The sequence below is a fragment of the Prionailurus viverrinus genome, chromosome B3, assembly GCF_022837055.1.
Source record: "Prionailurus viverrinus isolate Anna chromosome B3, UM_Priviv_1.0, whole genome shotgun sequence".
NCBI classification, from domain to species: domain Eukaryota; kingdom Metazoa; phylum Chordata; class Mammalia; order Carnivora; family Felidae; genus Prionailurus; species Prionailurus viverrinus.
The window spans coordinates 47,273,344-47,293,594 of record NC_062566.1 but is presented as its reverse complement, the minus strand read 5'-3'; the positions used below and the strand labels follow the sequence as shown (position 1 = coordinate 47,293,594).

General features: G+C 37.7%; 1 protein-coding gene across 5 annotated transcripts in view; it reads right to left on the bottom strand.

The window, feature by feature from the left end:
• Positions 1-20,251, bottom strand: part of MYO5A (myosin VA) — a 191,882-nt gene that overhangs the window by 119,295 nt on the left and 52,336 nt on the right. For all 5 annotated transcript variants that reach the window (XM_047862541.1, XM_047862544.1, XM_047862542.1 and 2 more), the window contains exons 2-4: positions 10,084-10,194; positions 6,410-6,581; positions 4,368-4,512 (exon numbers count right to left, since the gene is read on the bottom strand). In XM_047862541.1, coding sequence (XP_047718497.1) covers positions 4,368-4,512; positions 6,410-6,581; positions 10,084-10,194 — 428 coding nt within the window. The remainder of the gene's footprint in view (positions 1-4,367; positions 4,513-6,409; positions 6,582-10,083; positions 10,195-20,251) is intronic.

Genomic DNA, 20,251 nt, shown 5'->3' with positions numbered 1-20,251 from the left:
TGTGTGTATACACATACATACAGGATAAGGAGACCAGGTTTCTAAAGACCAAAGAAAGGAGATAAATGAAGGAAAAAGAGAAAGCAAAAATAAAAACTGTGGTGTTGAACTGGAATTGGATGTATCAATATGAACTCAAGTTTTTAAAAAAAATTTTTTTTTCAACGTTTATTTATTTTTGGGACAGAGAGAGACAGAGCATGAACGGGGGAGGGTCAGAGAGAGGGAGACACAGAATCGGAAACAGGCTCCAGGCTCTGAGCCATCAGCCCAGAGCCTGACACGGGGCTTGAACTCACGGACCTCGAGATCATGACCTGGCTGAAGTCGGACGCTTAACTGACTGCGCCACCCAGGCGCCCCTCAAGTTTTTTTAATATATATACAGATAGACATAATAATATATACAGACATGTATCGGGGTGTGTGTGTGTGTGTGTGTGTGTGTGTGTGTGTAAAAATGTGTAACTTTTATATTTAGAGAAAGGCAAATTAATACAACACTGGGATACCATTTATCACCTGTCAGTGTGGCAAAATTTTAAAAGTATGACAACACATCCTGTTGGTAAGGCTATGGGAAAACCTTTATTTCCTAGCTCTGTGAACTGGGCTTAAAGATGATGCCCCAATAGTAATGAGCATTCCTAGCAGAAAGATCTTTGTTTCTCAGTACCATTCCAAAAAAGAAACCAGGGCTCCCTGAAGAAATTAAATAGCTGATTCTAGGGTTGGGGTAAGGAAATCAGAAAATGAGCCACATGTTGCTAAAATGTAAGAAAATGATCAAAACATAATAAAGGGCTGTTGAAAGTACACTTGAAAAGAGCTCCAAGGTTTCAACAAAATAAATCTGATAGAGTTTGAACAAAATCTGATAGAGTTTGAACAAAATAAATAGTGATAATCCATAGACTAAAATAAATATCCATGAGTCCATACTGATAGAAATAAAAAATAAATACTAAATAAATGGGGGAAAGTAACAGCTCTTCCTTACAGTAGAAAATAGCAAATGACCACTTGACCAACACCACAGTAAAAATTGTTGCAGTCAAGAATCATCAATGGATGTTAAAATTAGTAAGTGAAAGTATGATGAAAAACAGGATATTTACATGGTCTAAAAGTATTTTCCCATAACACACTTATTAATTTCAAAGTTTAAAATAGTAATTAAAATAGAGAAATCTGGTAGATACTGCCTTAACTAAGTGATCAATGTTAGTATCCCCAGGAATCAGTATCTTATATCTCCTCTATATGATGAAGGGCACATCACTTCTGTGATATGACTGTCCAAAATGTGTGGCTAGCCTCAATTACTCAATCAGGAAAAAAAACTCAAACTTTCAGGAGGGTAAGAATTTTTGGAGTCTATTTTGCCTAATTTTTCTACTGCTGTGTCCTCAGAGCCTACAAGATAGTTGGCCAGTATGTATTCTTCAAAAGTGTCAAAATCATGAAAGAAAAGAGGATTAATGGATAGTTCTAGATTGGAGGAACCTAAGGAGAAACACAAGGTACTATGTATGATTCTAGATTGAATCCTAGACCAGAAAAAGGGCATTGGAGGGGAAATGATAAACAGTGAACAAGGTTTTTAGATTACTTAACAGTATTATACAATGTACATTTCCTGGTTTCAATTATTTACAATGGTTACATAACATGTTAACATGAGAGGAAATGTGAGGGTAAGGAAATCAGTACCTCTGTGTACTATTTTTCCAACCTCTTTGTAAGTTTAAGGTTTTTTTAAGTTTGCGAAAAAACAGAGAGGGCAGCTTTACAATGAGGCTTTCCCTGAAACTATTACATATACCCTCTTGCCTACCTGGCATTCCTTACCTACTTTCCTAACTTTATTTTCCAGGATAGTACTTATTAATATGTGAAAAACTGTGTATCTTCTGCCTCACTTCATGAGGGTAAAAACTTTTGTCTATTTTGTCTCATTTGTTTGCTGTTGTGTCCCCTATGCCCAGGACAGTGTCTGGATGGTGTTCAGTAAAGGTCTACTGAACAAGTGTCTATAACTTCCCTGAAGATATAAGGGGCCTCTAAGAGTACTGGAAATGTGAAACTCCAGGATTCACATCTGGTAAACATGGCACCTCATCACTTGGTAAGGAAAAAATGCCAAGAAACGATCCTGCAATATCTATCTCCAACTATAAGCCTAAGAGACGTGGTCTACTTAGCTGCTGTAGCACATTTTCTGTGTACAGACTTAGAAATATATTTATAAATGGTGAACATAAAATCATAACTGAAGCGTATTTTAAAACTGCCTAAAAAACAAAACTAAGCAAAAGGAAAAGAAACCAGCAAACCTATAGTAAAGAAATCACATTGACTGAGTCACAGGGGAATCCTGAGGGAAGAAATGTTAGGAAACCAAAGTAAATCTAGGGTTGAAAAGCCAGAAATATTCATACAAACCTAACACTATTTCTGAATTTCCTGTGACAAAGATGCGGAGAACCAGACCTTCATATCAGTATTTTTCAGATTAGTATTTTCAAAGAAGTCATATAATTCTCTATGAGCAGCATATCATTTTTCAGAGATAATTTTTAGGGCCTAGCACTCCATGCAATTCCCTCTCTGCCTGATAGTTCTCTGGCTGTACTTGTGCAGTGCTCACTTGTATTGCAATGCTCCAGGATTATACACATCGAATATTGGTGGGTTTTTCTAATTTTAGGGGGAAATTATGCTGATAGATGGAATTTAAAAGCCTCAAAAAGTAACATTTCTTACACTTTTGATACTAGTTCCTATTTTATAACAGAATCTGGTATAATACACCATGTTATGTAGTACAAAACTATATTTAGTCATTTTGTATTTAATATGATAATATTTCACAGTGTTAGACTAATGGAATTTGAAAGCTAGTGTTCCTAGTTATGTGGCCTTAAGAAAGTTAAGTAACTTCTTATTGCTTATATTTTCTCATTTGTAAAATGAAGATTAATAATAATACTAACTTCAGAAGGTTGCTGTGAGGATAAAATTACTTAAAAAATTGAAGGCAATTAAACAGTATGTTGCAAAGACAGAGTACTTAATAGCTATTATTAGAAATAATAATTTATTAATAAAAGGGCATAATGACTTCTATGGACTCTGTCAATGAAATAATTCTAAAATTCTGTCACATGCTAGTCCAATTATGTACAAACACTCTCCCCGCTTGGAAAGGAGAAAATAAAACCTCTGCAGTATTAGTTTTTCTCCACTTCATAAATTGCTTGAGGATATATGCTGGTTCTTACCTGAAGACGGGAGATATGAATATATACTCTTCTATACCTCCATAGTTTTGTATTACATCACATTATTAAGAGTCTAATCTAGTCCTGAAAGTAGCTTTTTCCTCTGGTTTTCTACTGTCATAGTGTTAGGGTTCCATGATTAACATCAAAGACATTTTACTGATGCTGTTCAGGATCACTGGACACTAGAACATAATACTAACGTTAAATTCAGTTTCCTTGAGATTTAATTCTCTAAGATACAGACAGATTTCTTCTTGTCCTTAGCCCTTTTATTTCTTTTTTTTTTTTTTTTAATGTTTATTTATTTTTGAGACAGAGAGAGACAGAGCATGAACAGGGGAGGGTCAGAGAGAGAGGGAGACACAGAATCTGAAACAGGCTCCGGGCTCCGAGCTGTCAGCACAGAGCCCGATGCGGAGCTCGAACCCACAGACCGCGAGATCATGACCTGGGCTGAAGTCAGACGCTCAACCGACTGAGCCACCCAGGCGCCCCAGCCCTTTTATTTCTGTTCTGCCACTCATTAGTTGAATGATAGTGAACCCATCACTTATTACCACCAACCCTTGATCCGCTCTTCTGTAAATATAATATCTGTCTTTGCACATAGTCACAGGATCATGAGGAAATTCCAAAGGCAGGTTTTTTTTTAAGTTTATTTATTTATTTTGAGAGAGAGAGAAAGAGAGAGCACATGCACAGGAACAGGGGAAGGGCAGAGAGAGAGAGAGGGAGAGAAAGAATCCCAAGCAGACTCTGCACTGTCAGTGTGGAGCCTGATGCAGGGCTCGAATTCACGAACCATGAGATCATGACCTGAGTCAAAACCAAGAGTTGGACCCTTCACCGACTGAGCCACCCAGGCACTCCCCAAAGTCAGTTTTTAAAAATTGGATGTTCTTTTATAAATAAGAAGTTATTTTAATAATAATGCAGGCCATCTGAAATAGTCAAGTCTGTTTGTTTAATAATAATTTACCAGTTGCTCTTAACTGTGTTTTAAAATATCTGTGACTCAGCAAAGAAGAAATTATCACATCTAGTAAGAGTCATGAAAAAAGAAATAGAGCTCCCACCAACCTGGCCATTTGCTTGTAAGCTTCTTCAGCTACTGCAAAGATATGTGGATCCATATCACCCATATTCTGACCACTATATGCATTAATAATATCTTCTCCATAAATAGGCAGCTGTTCATAAGGATTTATAGCTACAAGGACTATACCTAGGGGAGGGGTAAAAAAAGCAAAAGAAGAAGTCAGTGATACACTAATGGACATATCAAACTTGGTAAAGCGAGAATCACAGTTAACACAAATTTCAACTTGAGTTAATCTTGAACTAACAAATTGTTAAAGATCGAAATATATCACAGCCTTTGCCTCTGAACACAATATACCCAGACCTAACTAAAACATCATTTAAAAACTGGCCTAGGTTATTAAAGATAAAAACCATGGCAATGTTAAAAGAAACATAAATATTTTCATAGTATTTAAATTGAAAATTACACTTTTAGAAATTTATCCAAATGAAATAACCAGAGATTTAAGCAAAGAGGTTTTTTTTCATAAAGATGTTTATCATATTATTCACAGTAGTGAAAAGCAGAAACAAACTATATAATAAAGGAAGAGTAGCTAAATATTTTCTTACATCCCTATAACAGACATGGTAGACATTTGTGCTACCACTACAAATCATGTTTATAAAGAATATTAAAAGTAATAGGAAAACATGACACAAAACTATCAACAGACTAATTCTAATTTCATATCTATTTATACTTTCTCACATATACACACATATAGGATATGTAAACATAATACTGGTTTTTTTCAGTAGTGAATTACATGTATATATTTTTCGTTTTTAAACACCTTTTTTTTTGTTTCCTTAAATTTTATACTAAGTATATTTTAAATTAATGAAGCCCTTCATTCTACAAATATTTATTCAGTTCCAAGTATGTCTCAAGTCTTTTCTGAGTGCTAGGTTTATAACAGTAAACAAAAAAAGACAAATCTTTACCCTTACTATTCTAGTAGGAAACTCAAACAACAAGTTAAAAAAAAATAAATATCACAGGTTAGATAGTAAAAAGGAAAAAAGAGAAAAATTAAACAGAGAAAGAACACGGAAACTTAGAAGGGGAAAAGGGTTTATGATTTAGATGAGGTGGGCTGCGAAGGCTTTATTGAGAAGGTAACATATATGCAAGAAAAAAGTAAACGGAGAAATGAAAACTGACAATCAGAAATAGTTAATAGAGAAGAAAAAGAGTTAGCATCAAGGATACAAGAGATATAAATTCCTTTAAGAAGAAAAGATAGTTGTCCCTGTCCAAAGCAGGAGAGTAAGGAAGAAATGATAGGTGCTGAGTTGGTTACACCAAGCAAATAGACTTAGAAGAAAATGAATGAAATCCCAGACCTGAGGGTGGGGGAGAATAATTAGTGAAAGAAAGATAAGAAGTCAGTAGAGAAAAGAGCCAGGGACAAGGGAGAAAATAAAAGTTAAGAAAAAAATAGAGACACAAAAGAAGGAAAGGGGGGAAGAACCCAAATGTACATGTGCTTAGTTTCCAAGAGAAAGAAAAAGACTACTGAGCTGGGTCACTGGCAGCTAACAATGCAGCGAGCATGGGTCCAGACAAACACATCAAGCAAGAATAGTTACTATGAGTTGTCAGTCCTGCACTGAGAACAAGAGAACACTAAACTTGAACTTGCTCCAAAGATAAGTCTGGACTTCTACTCTTCATATAGCAGTTCTTGTAAGAGATGAAAATAACTACCAAACTGTCACTGAATTTGGCAAATAATTTCTTTGGAAGGAAGAAAATCTGGAAGATGGGCCTGGCCCAGCTCAGGGTTTTTTGTTTGTTTGTTTGTTTTGTTTTGTTTTGTTTTTGAGCAAAATTATGTAATTTACAAAAGAGCTTATTCAGCACAAAATGCAATGAGCTAATGAACACTGGTAAATCTTTTTTGATAACTCAAGTGATCCTCTCTCTAGGAGGAAATCCAACGACAGCCTTCTTTCCCCATGCACAATATTTCCATGGTACGTTCATGAGAGGGAAGAGTTCATGGTCCACTCAGAAAGCAAGGCACACTTACCACAATATGTATAGATAAGTTTGGAGTCAATAAAGCGGACTCTGAGATTGTGGAGCACAGCAGGCTCATGAAGATAGCTGAGGGCTGTGAGGTCATTTTCACCCACAAGTATGTCAGGGTTTCTTAAGTGAGGCAGTTCCTTAGTCTTTGGATCTAGACGATATTCCAAATCCTGAAAATGCATAAGGTACAGCATCTGGATAAATCATGGCAATAAAAGTGAAACAAGTCCATGCAGTTTGCTTATTTCCTATTCCTCATTTGCTTCTCAACTATTAAATGCATTCTTTTGCTGGCACATTTCCCAAAGCCACAGAAAATGGTGGAAATAAAGAGTCTTCTTTTTCACTAGATGTATTAACTTGTATTAATAATTTTTGCTAATATAGTTTGAGAAGCCTAGACGTTTTTTTACCCGTTATGGAACCAGAAGTCTTTAATCTTTAAATAACCTTTCTTTTTCTCTCTTTCTCTTCACCTGTGGTAAGTGAATAGACAATAAAGAGTGGTCAAGAGCTTATCTTTAGAGTTAGATCAACCCAGGTTCAAATCCTGAAACTGGTACTTACTTCTTTTGTGGCCTTGGGTATGTTATTTAATCTTAATCCTCCATTGTAGAAAGGGCATAAGAGAAATAGCTCACAGGGGTGTGATAAAAATTAAATGAGGCAATGCATGGCATGTTGTAAGTACCTGGGAACCCCTGAACCCTGAGAGGTTCAAGAATCTCCTGAAATTAACTGTAACTGTGCATATGTGCACATGTGTAAATATACATACATATGTATATTGCTTTTGGAATTACAGTTCATAGTTTTCATTTGATTTTTAATGAGGTGATTGGCTCCAAAAGTTCAGAAGAACTACTCACTTTAAAGCCAAGGAAGGGGCGCCTGGGTGGCGCAGTCGGTTAAGCGTCCAACTTCAGCCAGGTCACGATCTCGCGGTCCGTGAGTTCGAGCCCCGCGTCGGGCTCTGGGCTAATGGCTCAGAGCCTGGAGCCTGTTTCCGATTCTGTGTCTCCCTCTCTCTCTACCCCTCCCCTGTTCATGCTCTGTCTCTCTCTGTCCCAAAAATAAATTTAAAAAAACGTTGGAAAAAAAATTTTTAAAAAAAAAAATAAAGCCAAGGAAAATATGGCTTTATGACAAAGCCAAGCATGGAAATTATCACTCAACTATGTATTAAGGGCAAATAACATATGACAAATAAAAAAGGAAAAAAATGTAATTTAATTATAGAGAAGGACTAGTTGGTTTTGTAAAAAGCCACTTTTCTTAACATTGCAGAGATATAGAGGTCAAATATTCAAAATAGGTTGGAATGAATCATGCTAAATGGAAAGGAATTTATAATCTGCTCCTCAATCTCTCCCTGCCTGTTTATTAGGATATAATGTCCTTCCCCAAATTGAATGGTCCTTGCACTAGTCTCTGCAATACACAAAAGCCACTCTGGCTATGTAATCTCAGGCAGAACTACTTAATATCTCTGAGCCATGGCTTCCCTTATTTGCAAAATAGTTATAATACTACCTGCCAACCTACAGGGTTGTTGTGAGAATTAACATAAGAAAATATATCTCACAGTGCCTAATATTGTGCCTAACACAGAGCAGTTGAATAAATTATTTTCTTAATTTGACATTCAAGGTCCTCCTAATCGGGCCTAATTCTTCCCTGCCTTTTTCCCAACTAACATTGCCTCTATTTTGCTCTCCTGAAATTCATCCTCTGTGCTTCAACCAATGAGTCCTTTCTAAAACACAAATCAGACATCCTTCCTCTGTTTAAAAATACTACAATCATTCCGCATCGCATATCTCTTGAAGTCCAAGAGTTTTAACATGATCACCAGGCCCTCTGTGATCTGGTTCCCACCCCCCATTCTCTTGCCAGTTCTGTACTCTTACTTCACATTCTAACAACATGGAACTTATGTACCTCCCCAAATGCACATTACTGTGCATGCTTCCCTGCCTTTGCACGTGCTTTTCTGGATCCCTTAATTGCACTTCTGCTGGTCTACTCATTCTTCAGACAATGCCTCTCTGAACCCTGACCTTCACCAGCCGGTCTGATCACTCCCTACTCTGTTCTACTTTTGTTCCTTATTTTCATTATATCACATGCCATACTATTCATAAATATATCTATTTCTCTTACCTGACATTGATGTCAGAGAGCACCTTTTGCCAACATGATATCTAGCAGATACTTTAATATGCAAGCCCAGAACTTGAACACAAACCTAAATGTCTGCTCCAGGCAACTTGCTATATTCACTATCTCCAAAATACATTCCAATCCTCATAAGGTCTATCCCCTTCTCCTTGTAAGTCCACATTCTATCTACCTTTTAAGATCCAGTCAAAATCATTCTTCCTCCTTGAAGCCTTCCCTGACAAAGCAGCCTGTAATGAAATTTTCCTCTTAAAGATCCTAAAGTCATTACTGTCTTTCTTTACAACATAGCAGAGTGGCTGTGAGCACAAATCATGAAGACAAATTTTCTGGCTTAAAATCCCAGCTTCATTCCTTAATAGCCATATAATCTTGAGCATCTCTCTGAGTACTGGTTTCTTCATCCATAAAGTGTAACAACAACCGCCCCACTTCATAGGATCGTTGTGAGGATTATATGAGTTAGAGCAAATAAAGCACTTACAACTATGTGTGACAGATAGTAAGTGCTCAGTACAGCTAACTGTTGGGATAGTAATACTCATGTGGTAATACCTCATCATAATCTTTTGACATCTTTGGTATTGTGGTGTTGAACTACTCTTTAGATCCTACATTTTACGTAACTTTTCATGTATTTGTATCCAGTTTCCTTGGCTAGACTATACGTTGTTTAAAGAAAATTAATGTCATAAAGGTTTTTAAGAAAAAAGTGGGGCATGCCTTGTCAAATGCAGTGGAGAGATTAAAAAGGTACAACTGGGGCACATGGGTGGCTCAGTCGGTTAAGCACTGGACTCTTGGTTTTGGCTCCAGTCATGATTTCATGATTCGTGAGTTCAAGCCCCATGTGGGCTTCACACTGGTAGTGCAAGACCCTCCTTGGGATTCTCTCTCTGCCCCTCCCCCACTCATGCTCACACACACCCTCTCTTTCAAATAAACTTAAAAAAATAATTTAAAAATAAAAAATAAATAAAAAGGTGCAACTCAGATGAGTCTACCCATGCAGTGAATGCAGACAAGAAAGCATAGAGATACAATTGGTTTTAAGTTTTTTTGGTTGCTGGTGAACAGCTTTGTACATAATAGCTTCTCAATAAATATTTTTCAAATGATTAGGTGCAACAAATATCAAATATCAGACTGGCTCCTTAAGCAATGTTTTCTTAGTTACTATGAAATAATTGATGCTAGCCTAAACAAAATAAACAGGCATATCTTTGGGAGGATTAGATGTGAATTTAAACCTAATCATAATAAATTTATAGACCAAATAACAGATTTTTACAGTTCTGCCATTTTGACTAACCAATTGTGATAGAAAATTGAGTTTGCTATTTTGCTTTTTTCTTCAATTCAATAAGTAAAAAATATTAGATCAATTCAAAATTTAACTTCCATCTGAAGTCAGGTATGTCACAGCAAACTCCCACTTTTGAATTCCCTTCACTTTATGCCAATGACAACAGATAAAAGCAAAATTCTTACCTTTCCTTCTTCAAGGTGAAGCAGGAGGACTTTATCTCCTGGTTTATAATCTTTCAGCAGCTCTGCTGACTTCCAAACTTCCTCAGGATCAGGTATCCAAACTCTAGCAAACTAGAAGGCAAGAAAAAAAAAATTAAACTAGCAAAAAAAGTATTTTAGCCCCATTTTAGTACCATCCTGCCCACATTATATAAAAGGTATGCTCTATATTGTGCTAATAATTTCACAATACATCTAAGTCAATTCACTATGTTGTACACCTTAAAGTAATATACTGTGTATGTAATTATATCAGTAAAATTGGAGGAAAAAGTATGCTCTGAATAAAGAGCTACAATTAAAGTTTGAACTCTCTTTACATAGGAAATGCTACCTGAAAATAAAATTTTAGGTAAAAATGTACATATAAATCCATTTTTCCATTGAATGTGGACTTTTAAAAATCCCAGAACGTGACTATGAAGCTCTGGTATGGCGGCTCTGCCAGTGGATTTACAATTTGAATTTTTGATTACGGTTTTCATCCTGTGTTCTGCAAAGACTTGGTGACTTCTCAAGTATTCCTCAGGGGCCAGTAAGGTGTGGCAAAGAGGAGAGTAAGCTTGTGGCCTGGAGTCATAGCTGTTTTATAGACTGGGCATCTAGAAATTTTCTTGGAAGAAAGTTCTGTTGCTAATCTAAAAAAAAAATAAGAAAGCGTTGTCGTCTAGTATTTTGCCTTTATTATTTTATAAAGATGAGTGAAATGGTAGATTTGGCTAGCAATAAGTTTGGCTGTCATAGCCTCAATAGCATGAAAAAGGTATGGTAATCAATCATCAGGGGTTCCTGGAGCAGCAAATCTTTAGTCTCCACTAGTTACTCTCTGGACTTAAGCCTATTTTGGACTTGAGATCCATTTTGAAGAAAAAGAAAAAAAAATATATTAAAATGAATGAATCCTCCAGACACCACACTGAAGAAATGTTTTATGACCGCTTGGATTCCTCAGGGAGGAATCTTCCTTAAAAACATTATGAACATTAAACATTGATGGACATTTTCAGGAATATATCACATATAAAAAATATCACCACCAGCAGCCTTTCTCTATTTTCTTCAGAGTTCCAAAACTACCTGAACTTACTTATTGTTATATTATTGTTTACTTATTTATTATTTCTCCTTCATTAGAACATAAGCTCTATGTCTGCCTTGTTCAACACTATACCCACTGCCTGTGTATATAGCTGGGTTCATAGCTGGGTACATAGTATTTAATGAGAGAATCTCAGAATAAAGGGCATCTTCTTAAAGTGAATAAAAGCAGAATGGTAAAAAACTTACCCATTGCTTTACTTTTTTCTTATTATCACAGACTCATGCAAACTTTTTGTCTGAACAGTTTGCAAAGGAAAGAGTACTGAACTAGGTTATGAGTTCTAATCCCAGGACTACCATACTGGCATCTTAGCCTTTATTTCAGGCATTTGTAAAATGGGGGTGACAGCAATACTCATTTAGATCATCTCAAGGGCTTTCATACATAGAAACCTTGTGAAAAGCATAAGCCAATATATAAGTACAGGTTGAGATTGTTACCAAGTGTGTATTCTATAAGAAATGATTGTTAATGTTCTATGTCAAATATGTTACTGAAAGTTGTTTTATGGCTTTCTTCCCAGTTATACAGTCCATAAACTGAGTAACAGCTGTCCAATTTACTAAAATTTTACTCATTCAATAAACATTTCTGTGTACCAACTACTCCGACTCTGAAACTCACTCTAGAAAGCCAGTATTTCTATAACTTTCTCTGGAGGGATTTACTGGTTCCAGAAGAGATAGGCCATATAGGAGATTCAGAGTCATGAAATGACGTACTATCCTGACTAATGAAAGCAGAAAAAAGCAAAATGAGTCCAAGTGAGTTTGCAGAAGTTTGACCAACCTGCTCCAAACATGAGATTTTCAACTAAATCTAGAAAGAAGCACCTTCCTATTATTTGTCAATAGCAAGTTCCAGCTCAGATTTCCGCAAGTGTTTTGGAAACACTGGGTGCATGCTTTGCCAAAGGCTAGATTTCCAAGAGCTAGGTGTTAACAACACTTGCAGATAGGTGAGGGAGGCTAAGGCCCTTACACTCACCATAGGTGAGATATTTAAATAACAAACAACACCCTGATAACCAAACTTCCCATTATCCTATCTCTATCTCTTGGTAAAGTAACCAAGGAGAAATAGGTCAGAACTCAGTCTGTTATTACCATTGTCTTCTTATGGTTCTTTTCAGTCTTAACCAAGGAGATTGGTGACTCTGCAAAAACAACTATACCAGAACTGGGTCAGTCTGGGAGGTATATATATACCTTAGCTGCTGAAACCGAGAGAAATTCCAACCTGACAATGCCCCTTCCTATTTCCTGTGTCACCTCCAACCCTATTTTCTATTTTTGCCTTAGGCCCCCAAGGAGAGTACACAGAGCAACCCTGAGAAACTGGACGAAACTTGTCCAGCCACATCCAGTGGGAAAACTGCAGGAAAACTGCAGTGGGAAGGTAAGGCCCCGAAGCCATACGAGAAACCTGGAAGTGAAACACAGCAAGAGCCGGGCAGAAATCACATATAGGGGTGGACACACATACCTAGTAAGTCTGCTCAGGATTTCTTGGTGAAACAGAGGCAGTTAGCAAAAGATAACCCTAGCCAAAGTGAATCAGACTGGACACAGCTTTCAGCAAGACTAGGGAGTGTCCAATGTCATGCAACTCTGCTCTGTCATAATTAGCTAGTAGAGGGTGAGGCTTTCCTGCCATGCTCCTCATTCCCTTTTCCTACTCATGCTTTTCTAATTTTATCCCTCATTATCTTGTGAGTCCCTCAAAAATCTCACTTATGATACTTCAGACCTTATCTTAGTTATTTACGGATCTATCTACCTCCCACACCATACCATATACTCCTTAAAGCCATCCTGGAATCCTCTCTAATTTTGGCCAAGTTGCTGGCTCATGTTTGGTAAGCACCACATTTATGCTGGTTTTATTTAAGGCAGAGGTAGGACAAGATAAGGAAAAGAGATGGGAGAACTGGAATGAGAGGTGGCAAAGGCAAACTTCACAGGCATACCTCGGGATTTTTCCTGAAGCCACTAAGCACAGTTGAGATGGGTAGGAGTCAGAGACTAAGAGAAGAGATCCGTGAATTAGTAAGCAAAGGAAACACTGCTGTAGGAACAGGTAGGAGAAGGGAAAGCAAGGATTTAGGATCTGAGGTACTGTGACTAAAGCCAAAAAAAACCCCCAAAAACAAAAAAACCCACTGTAGGACAGGAAGAAAAGATAAAGAGGCTTAAAATAGATCATGTTAAAATGTAAACACACATCAAAGAAGATTAATGACAATCCAAAGGAACTCCTGATTAGAAAGGAGAGTAAGGACAAAATGGAGATGGGCTAAATTTTATGGTAACAGGCAAAATTTGAGTAAATAATGCTAGCACAGATTTAACTTGCGTAATAGCTCACAAGGAAAATAAAAACCATCTGTCTTCTGCAGTACAGTTTAATCAGGCCTGCCTGACAATGATGAGGTAATACTGACAGAGACTAATGGAAGAACACTGGAAAGATGGGTTCCGGGGACATGCTTGCACTGGTACTCGCCAGAGCGGGGCACAAACAGTGCTGGCTCAGCCTAGCACAGCCCTCCTACCTTCTCGGAGATCACACCCATCCATGCACACGTAAAGAGGCACCAGTCATCTTTCTTTTCTTTTCGTATCCTCCCACAATGACAACACTCAAGAGGTTCTTGAATAATGCAGATGACTCAGGGAAAATTTTGCTAACTTGCACTCTGTCAGTCAAGGAACTCCAAGGTGTGGGCACCGAGAGCAGTTTTTCTGATGCCTCAGACACTTTGGGAACAAGACCGAAAGCACTAACCAAGTAAAGGACCAGTCCCCGAATCCCCCAAAATCGGACCCATGTGATTCTCTCTCCTCCTCACACACATTATTCATTTTTCATACAGCACATTTACACATCTTTCCTAGCTCCCCTATTAAATCATATGCAGCTTGGCAACATAGAACAACCTCTAGAACACAGTCCCTCCCCTTTTTCAGCCAGCATGCTCCTATTTATCATTCATATCTGTGGTAAAGTACCACCACCTCAAAGAAAGCTTTCCTCGTCATTTGATGGCATTGTATTTTCACTGTCCCCATTACCTCACACCATCCTCCACTAGAATTCTTATCCTAAATAAATGATAACTTTGTATGCCTAATCTCCCTTCAGTAAGTGTGAGCTCCTTCAGGGTAAGAGTGTCTCTCATTCATCTTTGTCTCTTCAGCACTTAACACAGGGCCTGCCTATAATAATTTCTGAATGACCCTTTGTTAAGTGAATGTTCTTGCCTTCAGTCACTATACTCTAAAAGGGCAGACTAAAAGAAGTATTGGCAAAAGGCTCTCAGAATCTTCTAGAAGGGTCTATAATTTCCAGAAATAGAGAAAGATGCAAGCAACATTAGATAGGTGAGTTACGTAGGAAATCATGGTATTATAAGAAGGAAAAAGAACCAGACATGTAGGGAGATTAGTAATAAAATATTCTTTCCTTCCCCACTCCCCAAAAACCCATGTCTCTATCCCTTCATGATTCATATGTTTAAAAGTGGAAGCTACTACTCACTTCTAGAACAGACAGCCCCACTCCCAACCCGACCACAAATTCCTCACTCCCTGCTTAGAAGAGCAGGGTAAGGGGTAACACTAAAATAAGAGGAAAGAGAAGATGGGCTGGGGGTGAACACACGGTGCACGGTGGATAGGGTTGAAGTTAAGAGCGGTAGTGTTCTGTGCTCCTACGGCAGCTCTAGAATAATGCTGCTGATGAGCAAAAAGACAAACACCAAGTCCACTTTGTGGAACTTGACGAAGACTGTGAGGAATGACAGCTAACATTTATTGAGCATTTTCTCTATGTCAGTAAAGGCCTAGATATTTTACATATATAATTTCATCTAATCATCACCATAACCCCATTATTAACCCATTTTAATAGATATTGAGGCTCAGACCTGAAAAGTGGTAGAGTCTTTGTCTATTCTAAAAGCAAATATTCTTTCCACTTTACCATGCTTCTCCCTTGTTCTAACAGCACATCTTATAAAGAAGAAACCCACTCCCCCAATCCAAAATTGTTCCTCTTGGTATCATAACTGAAACAGTTATTAAACTGGTCCATGTCATCAGGTGAGACTTAAGAATGTTTCTTAACATTAAGATTCTTAACATCCAAGACTTAAGATAATGTGTCAAATCCACAGTAATCAGCCTGGCATCCATTCTGCAGTATTCCAATTGGCTCTGACAGGAGAATGAGGCTCTGCCAAAAATGAGTTGAGGAAATAATAGCAAAAAATCATCTGATGATGAGAAAGACTAAAACTTTTAACAAATGAATGATTCCAGCTTAACTTACTTCCATAAATGAACAAAATGATAGAGTTGATTTAAGATTTTTAATTTTTTTTCCAACTCTTGATGTCACTACGCATGTACTGTGAAATGTGCATGACTTAAAAGTAAATTGAATTTGTCAGTTTCCAGCAGGCATTGAAATGATTTTAAACTCATGAAGAAAACAACTCTTCAAATTAATGGATATGTTTTGTTACCAACAAGAAGCAAAAGTTAAATAATCTTATTTCTCTAGAAATTTACATGAGATGGCAGAGCTTTGGAATGAATATTTTTAGACACTGCAGTTCTTTAACATTTCTGTAAAGATTATTTTTGGAACTAGATCTCACTTTACAAGCACAGTCTTCATATGCACATCAAGAAAAATCACTATTTCTATCCACAATTAGCTAGTGGTATTTGAGGATAAATTACAAAATTTTAAATAAGAAAAACAAAGTTAAAACAATCACCAACAAAGACAAGAATCATACTGATCATCTTCATTAGAAGGACTTTCATTAGGATGAAGAAAACACCTAACTTTCCTGTCTTTTACTTAATTCTTGCAATATTCTTTATAATTGTTATTAATAAAGAGGTTCCTCAATCAACAGCCTGAGCAAAGTTAAACAACTGGCCTGAAAGTCACTCAGCTAATAAATGACAGCGACAGGATTCAAACCCAGAGTGAACTCGAACTTCAAGATGTTTAGAATGTATAAGGAAGAATACAACCAACATAATTCAAATAAACCACTTTCTCCTGATTGTGACCAAAGTTGCCCAATTAAGCAAAACTCACACCTTCCTACTATTTTCAACACTTGCTCCCAATGTGGAGAACAGTATAAAAAGGGTCATATTAAATATCTACAGGCCTGTGTGTATAGATAGATGTCTTCCTCCCCCACAGAATATCTATCATTCTGGGGGCGCCTGGGTGGCGCAGTCGGTTGAGCGTCCGACTTCAGCCAGGTCACGATCTCACGGTCTGTGAGTTCGAGCCCCACGTCGGGCTCTGGGCTGATGGCTCAGAGCCTGGAGCCTGTTTCCGATTCTGTGTCTCCCTCTCTCTCTGCCCCTCCCCCGTTCATGCTCTGTCTCTCTCTGTCCCAAAAATAAATAAACGTTAAAAAAAAAAAAAAAAAAAAAAAAAAAAAAGAATATCTATCATTCTGATAAATGATCTGGTGCTGAAAGAAGTCATGGGTAATTTTTAGATCTCAAATAAAATGTCTCAACATGGTAAGTTTTGAAAGAACTGGACAACATATACGTTATATGAGACAACACAGGTAAGCAGGCACCAGTAAATAGTTCCATCCCATTTATAACAGGTGGCTACCTTTGCTTTGATCCCAGCTTTAGGGACAGACACTTCTGGCTACAATCACGGTCTGGTGCTAACAACACATTACAGGTCTTTCATGATCTGGCTTCTGCAAAAAGGCAGAACTTTAATAATACAACAACCCAACAAACCCAACTCAGTTTAAGTGTTATGACCTCCAGGAAGCCTTCCTTGACCAGCACATTGAGGCAGGGCTCATGCTTGGACTGTCTATAATATCTGGTTTCTATCTCTATCTATGCACTTGCCACATTCTTTTTTTTTTTCACATGCCCACCTCTTTAACTCTTTAACTAGATTGTGACCTCCTTGAGGAAAAGATCTATGACTTATCCACTGGCATCATCTCCATACCTGGCCCAGTGCTTAGCAGATAGATGCTCAAGAGATGTCTGTTGAGCGAATAATAAATAAATAGACGAGTCTTTAGGAGCCACAGAGCTTTCACAGATTTGAAATGTGAAGGAATGTTATGCAGTGAGCCAGTCAAGGCAGAAGTCATAGAAGAGATTTGAAAATAATTTAATTAGAGGTGCATGGGTGGCTCAGTTGGTGAAGAGTCTGACTTCGGCTCAGGTCATGATCTCACGTTTCGTGAGTTCAAGCCCTGCATCAGGCTCAGTGCTGACAGCGTGGAGCCTGGAGCCCGCTTTGTTCGGTGTCTCCTTCCCTTTGTGCCCCTCCCCCACTCATGCTCGTGTCTCTCTCTCTCTCTCTCTCTCTCTCTCTCTCTCTCTCTCGAAAATGAATACACATTAAAATAATAACAATAATAACCATGAGTGTAATAATACAAGCATGAGTGGAAAAGAATAACCCAGTCATCCACACTTAAAAATACAAGCTGGCTTGCCCAAATGAAAGAGCATTTCTTAATAGGAGCTTACTTTAAAAATGAAGAATAGAACATGAATAAACATGAAGAGCATTTAGGGTAGTAAAAAGTATTCACATTTCTCTTATCTGCTACCTATTATTCTGCCTGTAGCTTGAGTAGACTTTTTTTTTAATTTTTTAATTTTTTTTTTCAACGTTTATTTATTTTTGGGACAGAGAGAGACAGAGCATGAACGGGGGAGGGGCAGAGAGAGAGGGAGACACAGAATCGGAAACAGGCTCCAGGCTCTGAGCCATCAGCCCAGAGCCCGACGCGGGGCTCGAACTCACGGAAGGTGAGATCGTGACCTGGCTGAAGTCGGACGCTTAACCGACTGCGCCACCCAGGCGCCCCTTGAGTAGACTTTTTTGATCAACAAAATCCCCATAAAAACTGCTTAAAAGAAACTTACATGGGAATGCAAGTTGGTGCAGCCACTTTGGAAAACAGTATGGAGGTTCCTCAAAAAACTAAAAATAGAACTACCCTATGACCCACCGATTGTACTACTAGGTATTTATCAAAGGGACACAGGTGTGCTGTTTCGAAGGGACACATGCACCCCAATGTTTATAGCAACACTATCAACAATAGCCAAAGTATGGAAAGAGCCCAAATGCCCATCAATGGATGAATCAATAAAGAGGATGTGGCATATATATACAATGGAGTATTACTTGGCAATCAAAAAGAATGAAATCTTGCCATTTGCAACTACATGGATGGAACTAGAGGGTGTTATGCTAAGTGAAATTAGTCAGTCAGAGAAAGACAAAAATCATATGACTTCACTCATATGAGGGCTTTAAGAGACAAAACAGATGAACATAAGGGAAGGGAAACAAAAATAATATAGAAACAGGGAGGGGGACAAAACAGAAGAGACTCATAAATATGGAGAACAAACTGAGGGTTACTGGAAGGGCTGTGGGAGGTGGGGTGGGCTAAATGGGTAAGGGGCACTAAGGAATGTACTCCTGAAATCATTGTTGCACCATATGCTAATTTTGATGAAATTATTTTTTAAAAATTATAAAATTTTTAAAAATTATAAAAGAAAAAAGAGAACTGCAGAAGTGACTGGATCCAAGGAGCTGCTGGCCATGTTTGCACTGCCAGCATGGTGAGACTATTACTAGCGAAACAAGAAGCAGAAATCATTAGATACTGAGATTATAAAATACTGACTCAGTAATTCCCAAACTTCTAGAGAGACCAAGAGACACTCTTTTCCCTCTACTGTGACAGCCCTACGCTGCAAAATGATATTACTGAATTGATAAAGAAGTTATCAATTTGATAATTGACTGGTTGTGGGTTCTCAATAGGACTGAGAGGAACTGACAGGACAAAGGGGATGATAGAAAAATCAAAAATTGGTACTTGATTTTAGGTGTAAATCTCTTTATAGGTCATGAAATAAAGGACATGTGTTTTTGAGCAAAAGTTACTCCAACTGTGTATCTTGAGAGAATACTGTGAAAGACAAATGCAGCACAAGCAAGCCAAGGTTCTGAAAGAACTTGTGGTGGCGCCTGAGTGGCTCAGTTAGTTGGTTGACAGTCCAACTTCAGCTCAGGTCATGCTCTCATGGCTCATGAGGTGGAGCCCTGCATTGGGCTCTGTGCTGACAGCTCAGAGCCTGGAGCCTGCTTCAGATTCTGTGTCTCCCTCTCATTCTGCCCCTCCCCTGCTCATGCTCTGTCTGTCTCTCTCTCCAAAGTAAATAAACATTAAAAAAATTTTTTTACATGGAAGAACTTGTGCCTCAAACTTTTCCTCAAAGGTTAAGCTGGTGTCCTAGCACTGACTTGACCACACCCTTCTAGAAGATCAAAATGAATCTCCCTAGAAATAAGAATTTCATTTGGTCTGTGATGACTGAGGAAGTACATTATTTCCTTGTACCCCTCTACAACCATTGCTTCTTACTTAAAAAAAAAAAAAACCATGAGTTTTTTTTCTTCTTAACACAGAAAAAAACTAAAAATTTTAAATATTGCCAAATTATCACACACCTAAAACTGCTTTCATTTTTTATTATTGTATAATAATAAATAATAAATTTCTCCTAATTTTTACCTAATCTTCTTAGATATTTACACTTCTGTTACAGAAAATTTTGCTGGTATTTTAGTATTCTTCATACAAAAGAGGTTCTGTTTTGCTAACTCACTGACCTTCATAAAAGCTACCCTAAATTTACTTTATTTTCAGTCTGTATCTGGGATAATCAGCTTCTTCTATTTACTACCCAGTGTGTAAAAAGTACTTCCCTTTATTTACCCTATAACTACTTCTTTGAGCTTCAAAAGATGCCTCTGAGTTCTTACTTATATAATGAATAAGTCCATGTTGCCCTCTTCATGTGCTTTATGGCTTTCTGAGCTCCACCAGATAAAAAGTTCATTCTTTATCCTTCCAGACTGAGGGGTCCACTTTCTTTTTGAACAGTGCCTCATATCCTCCTACTCATTCTAACT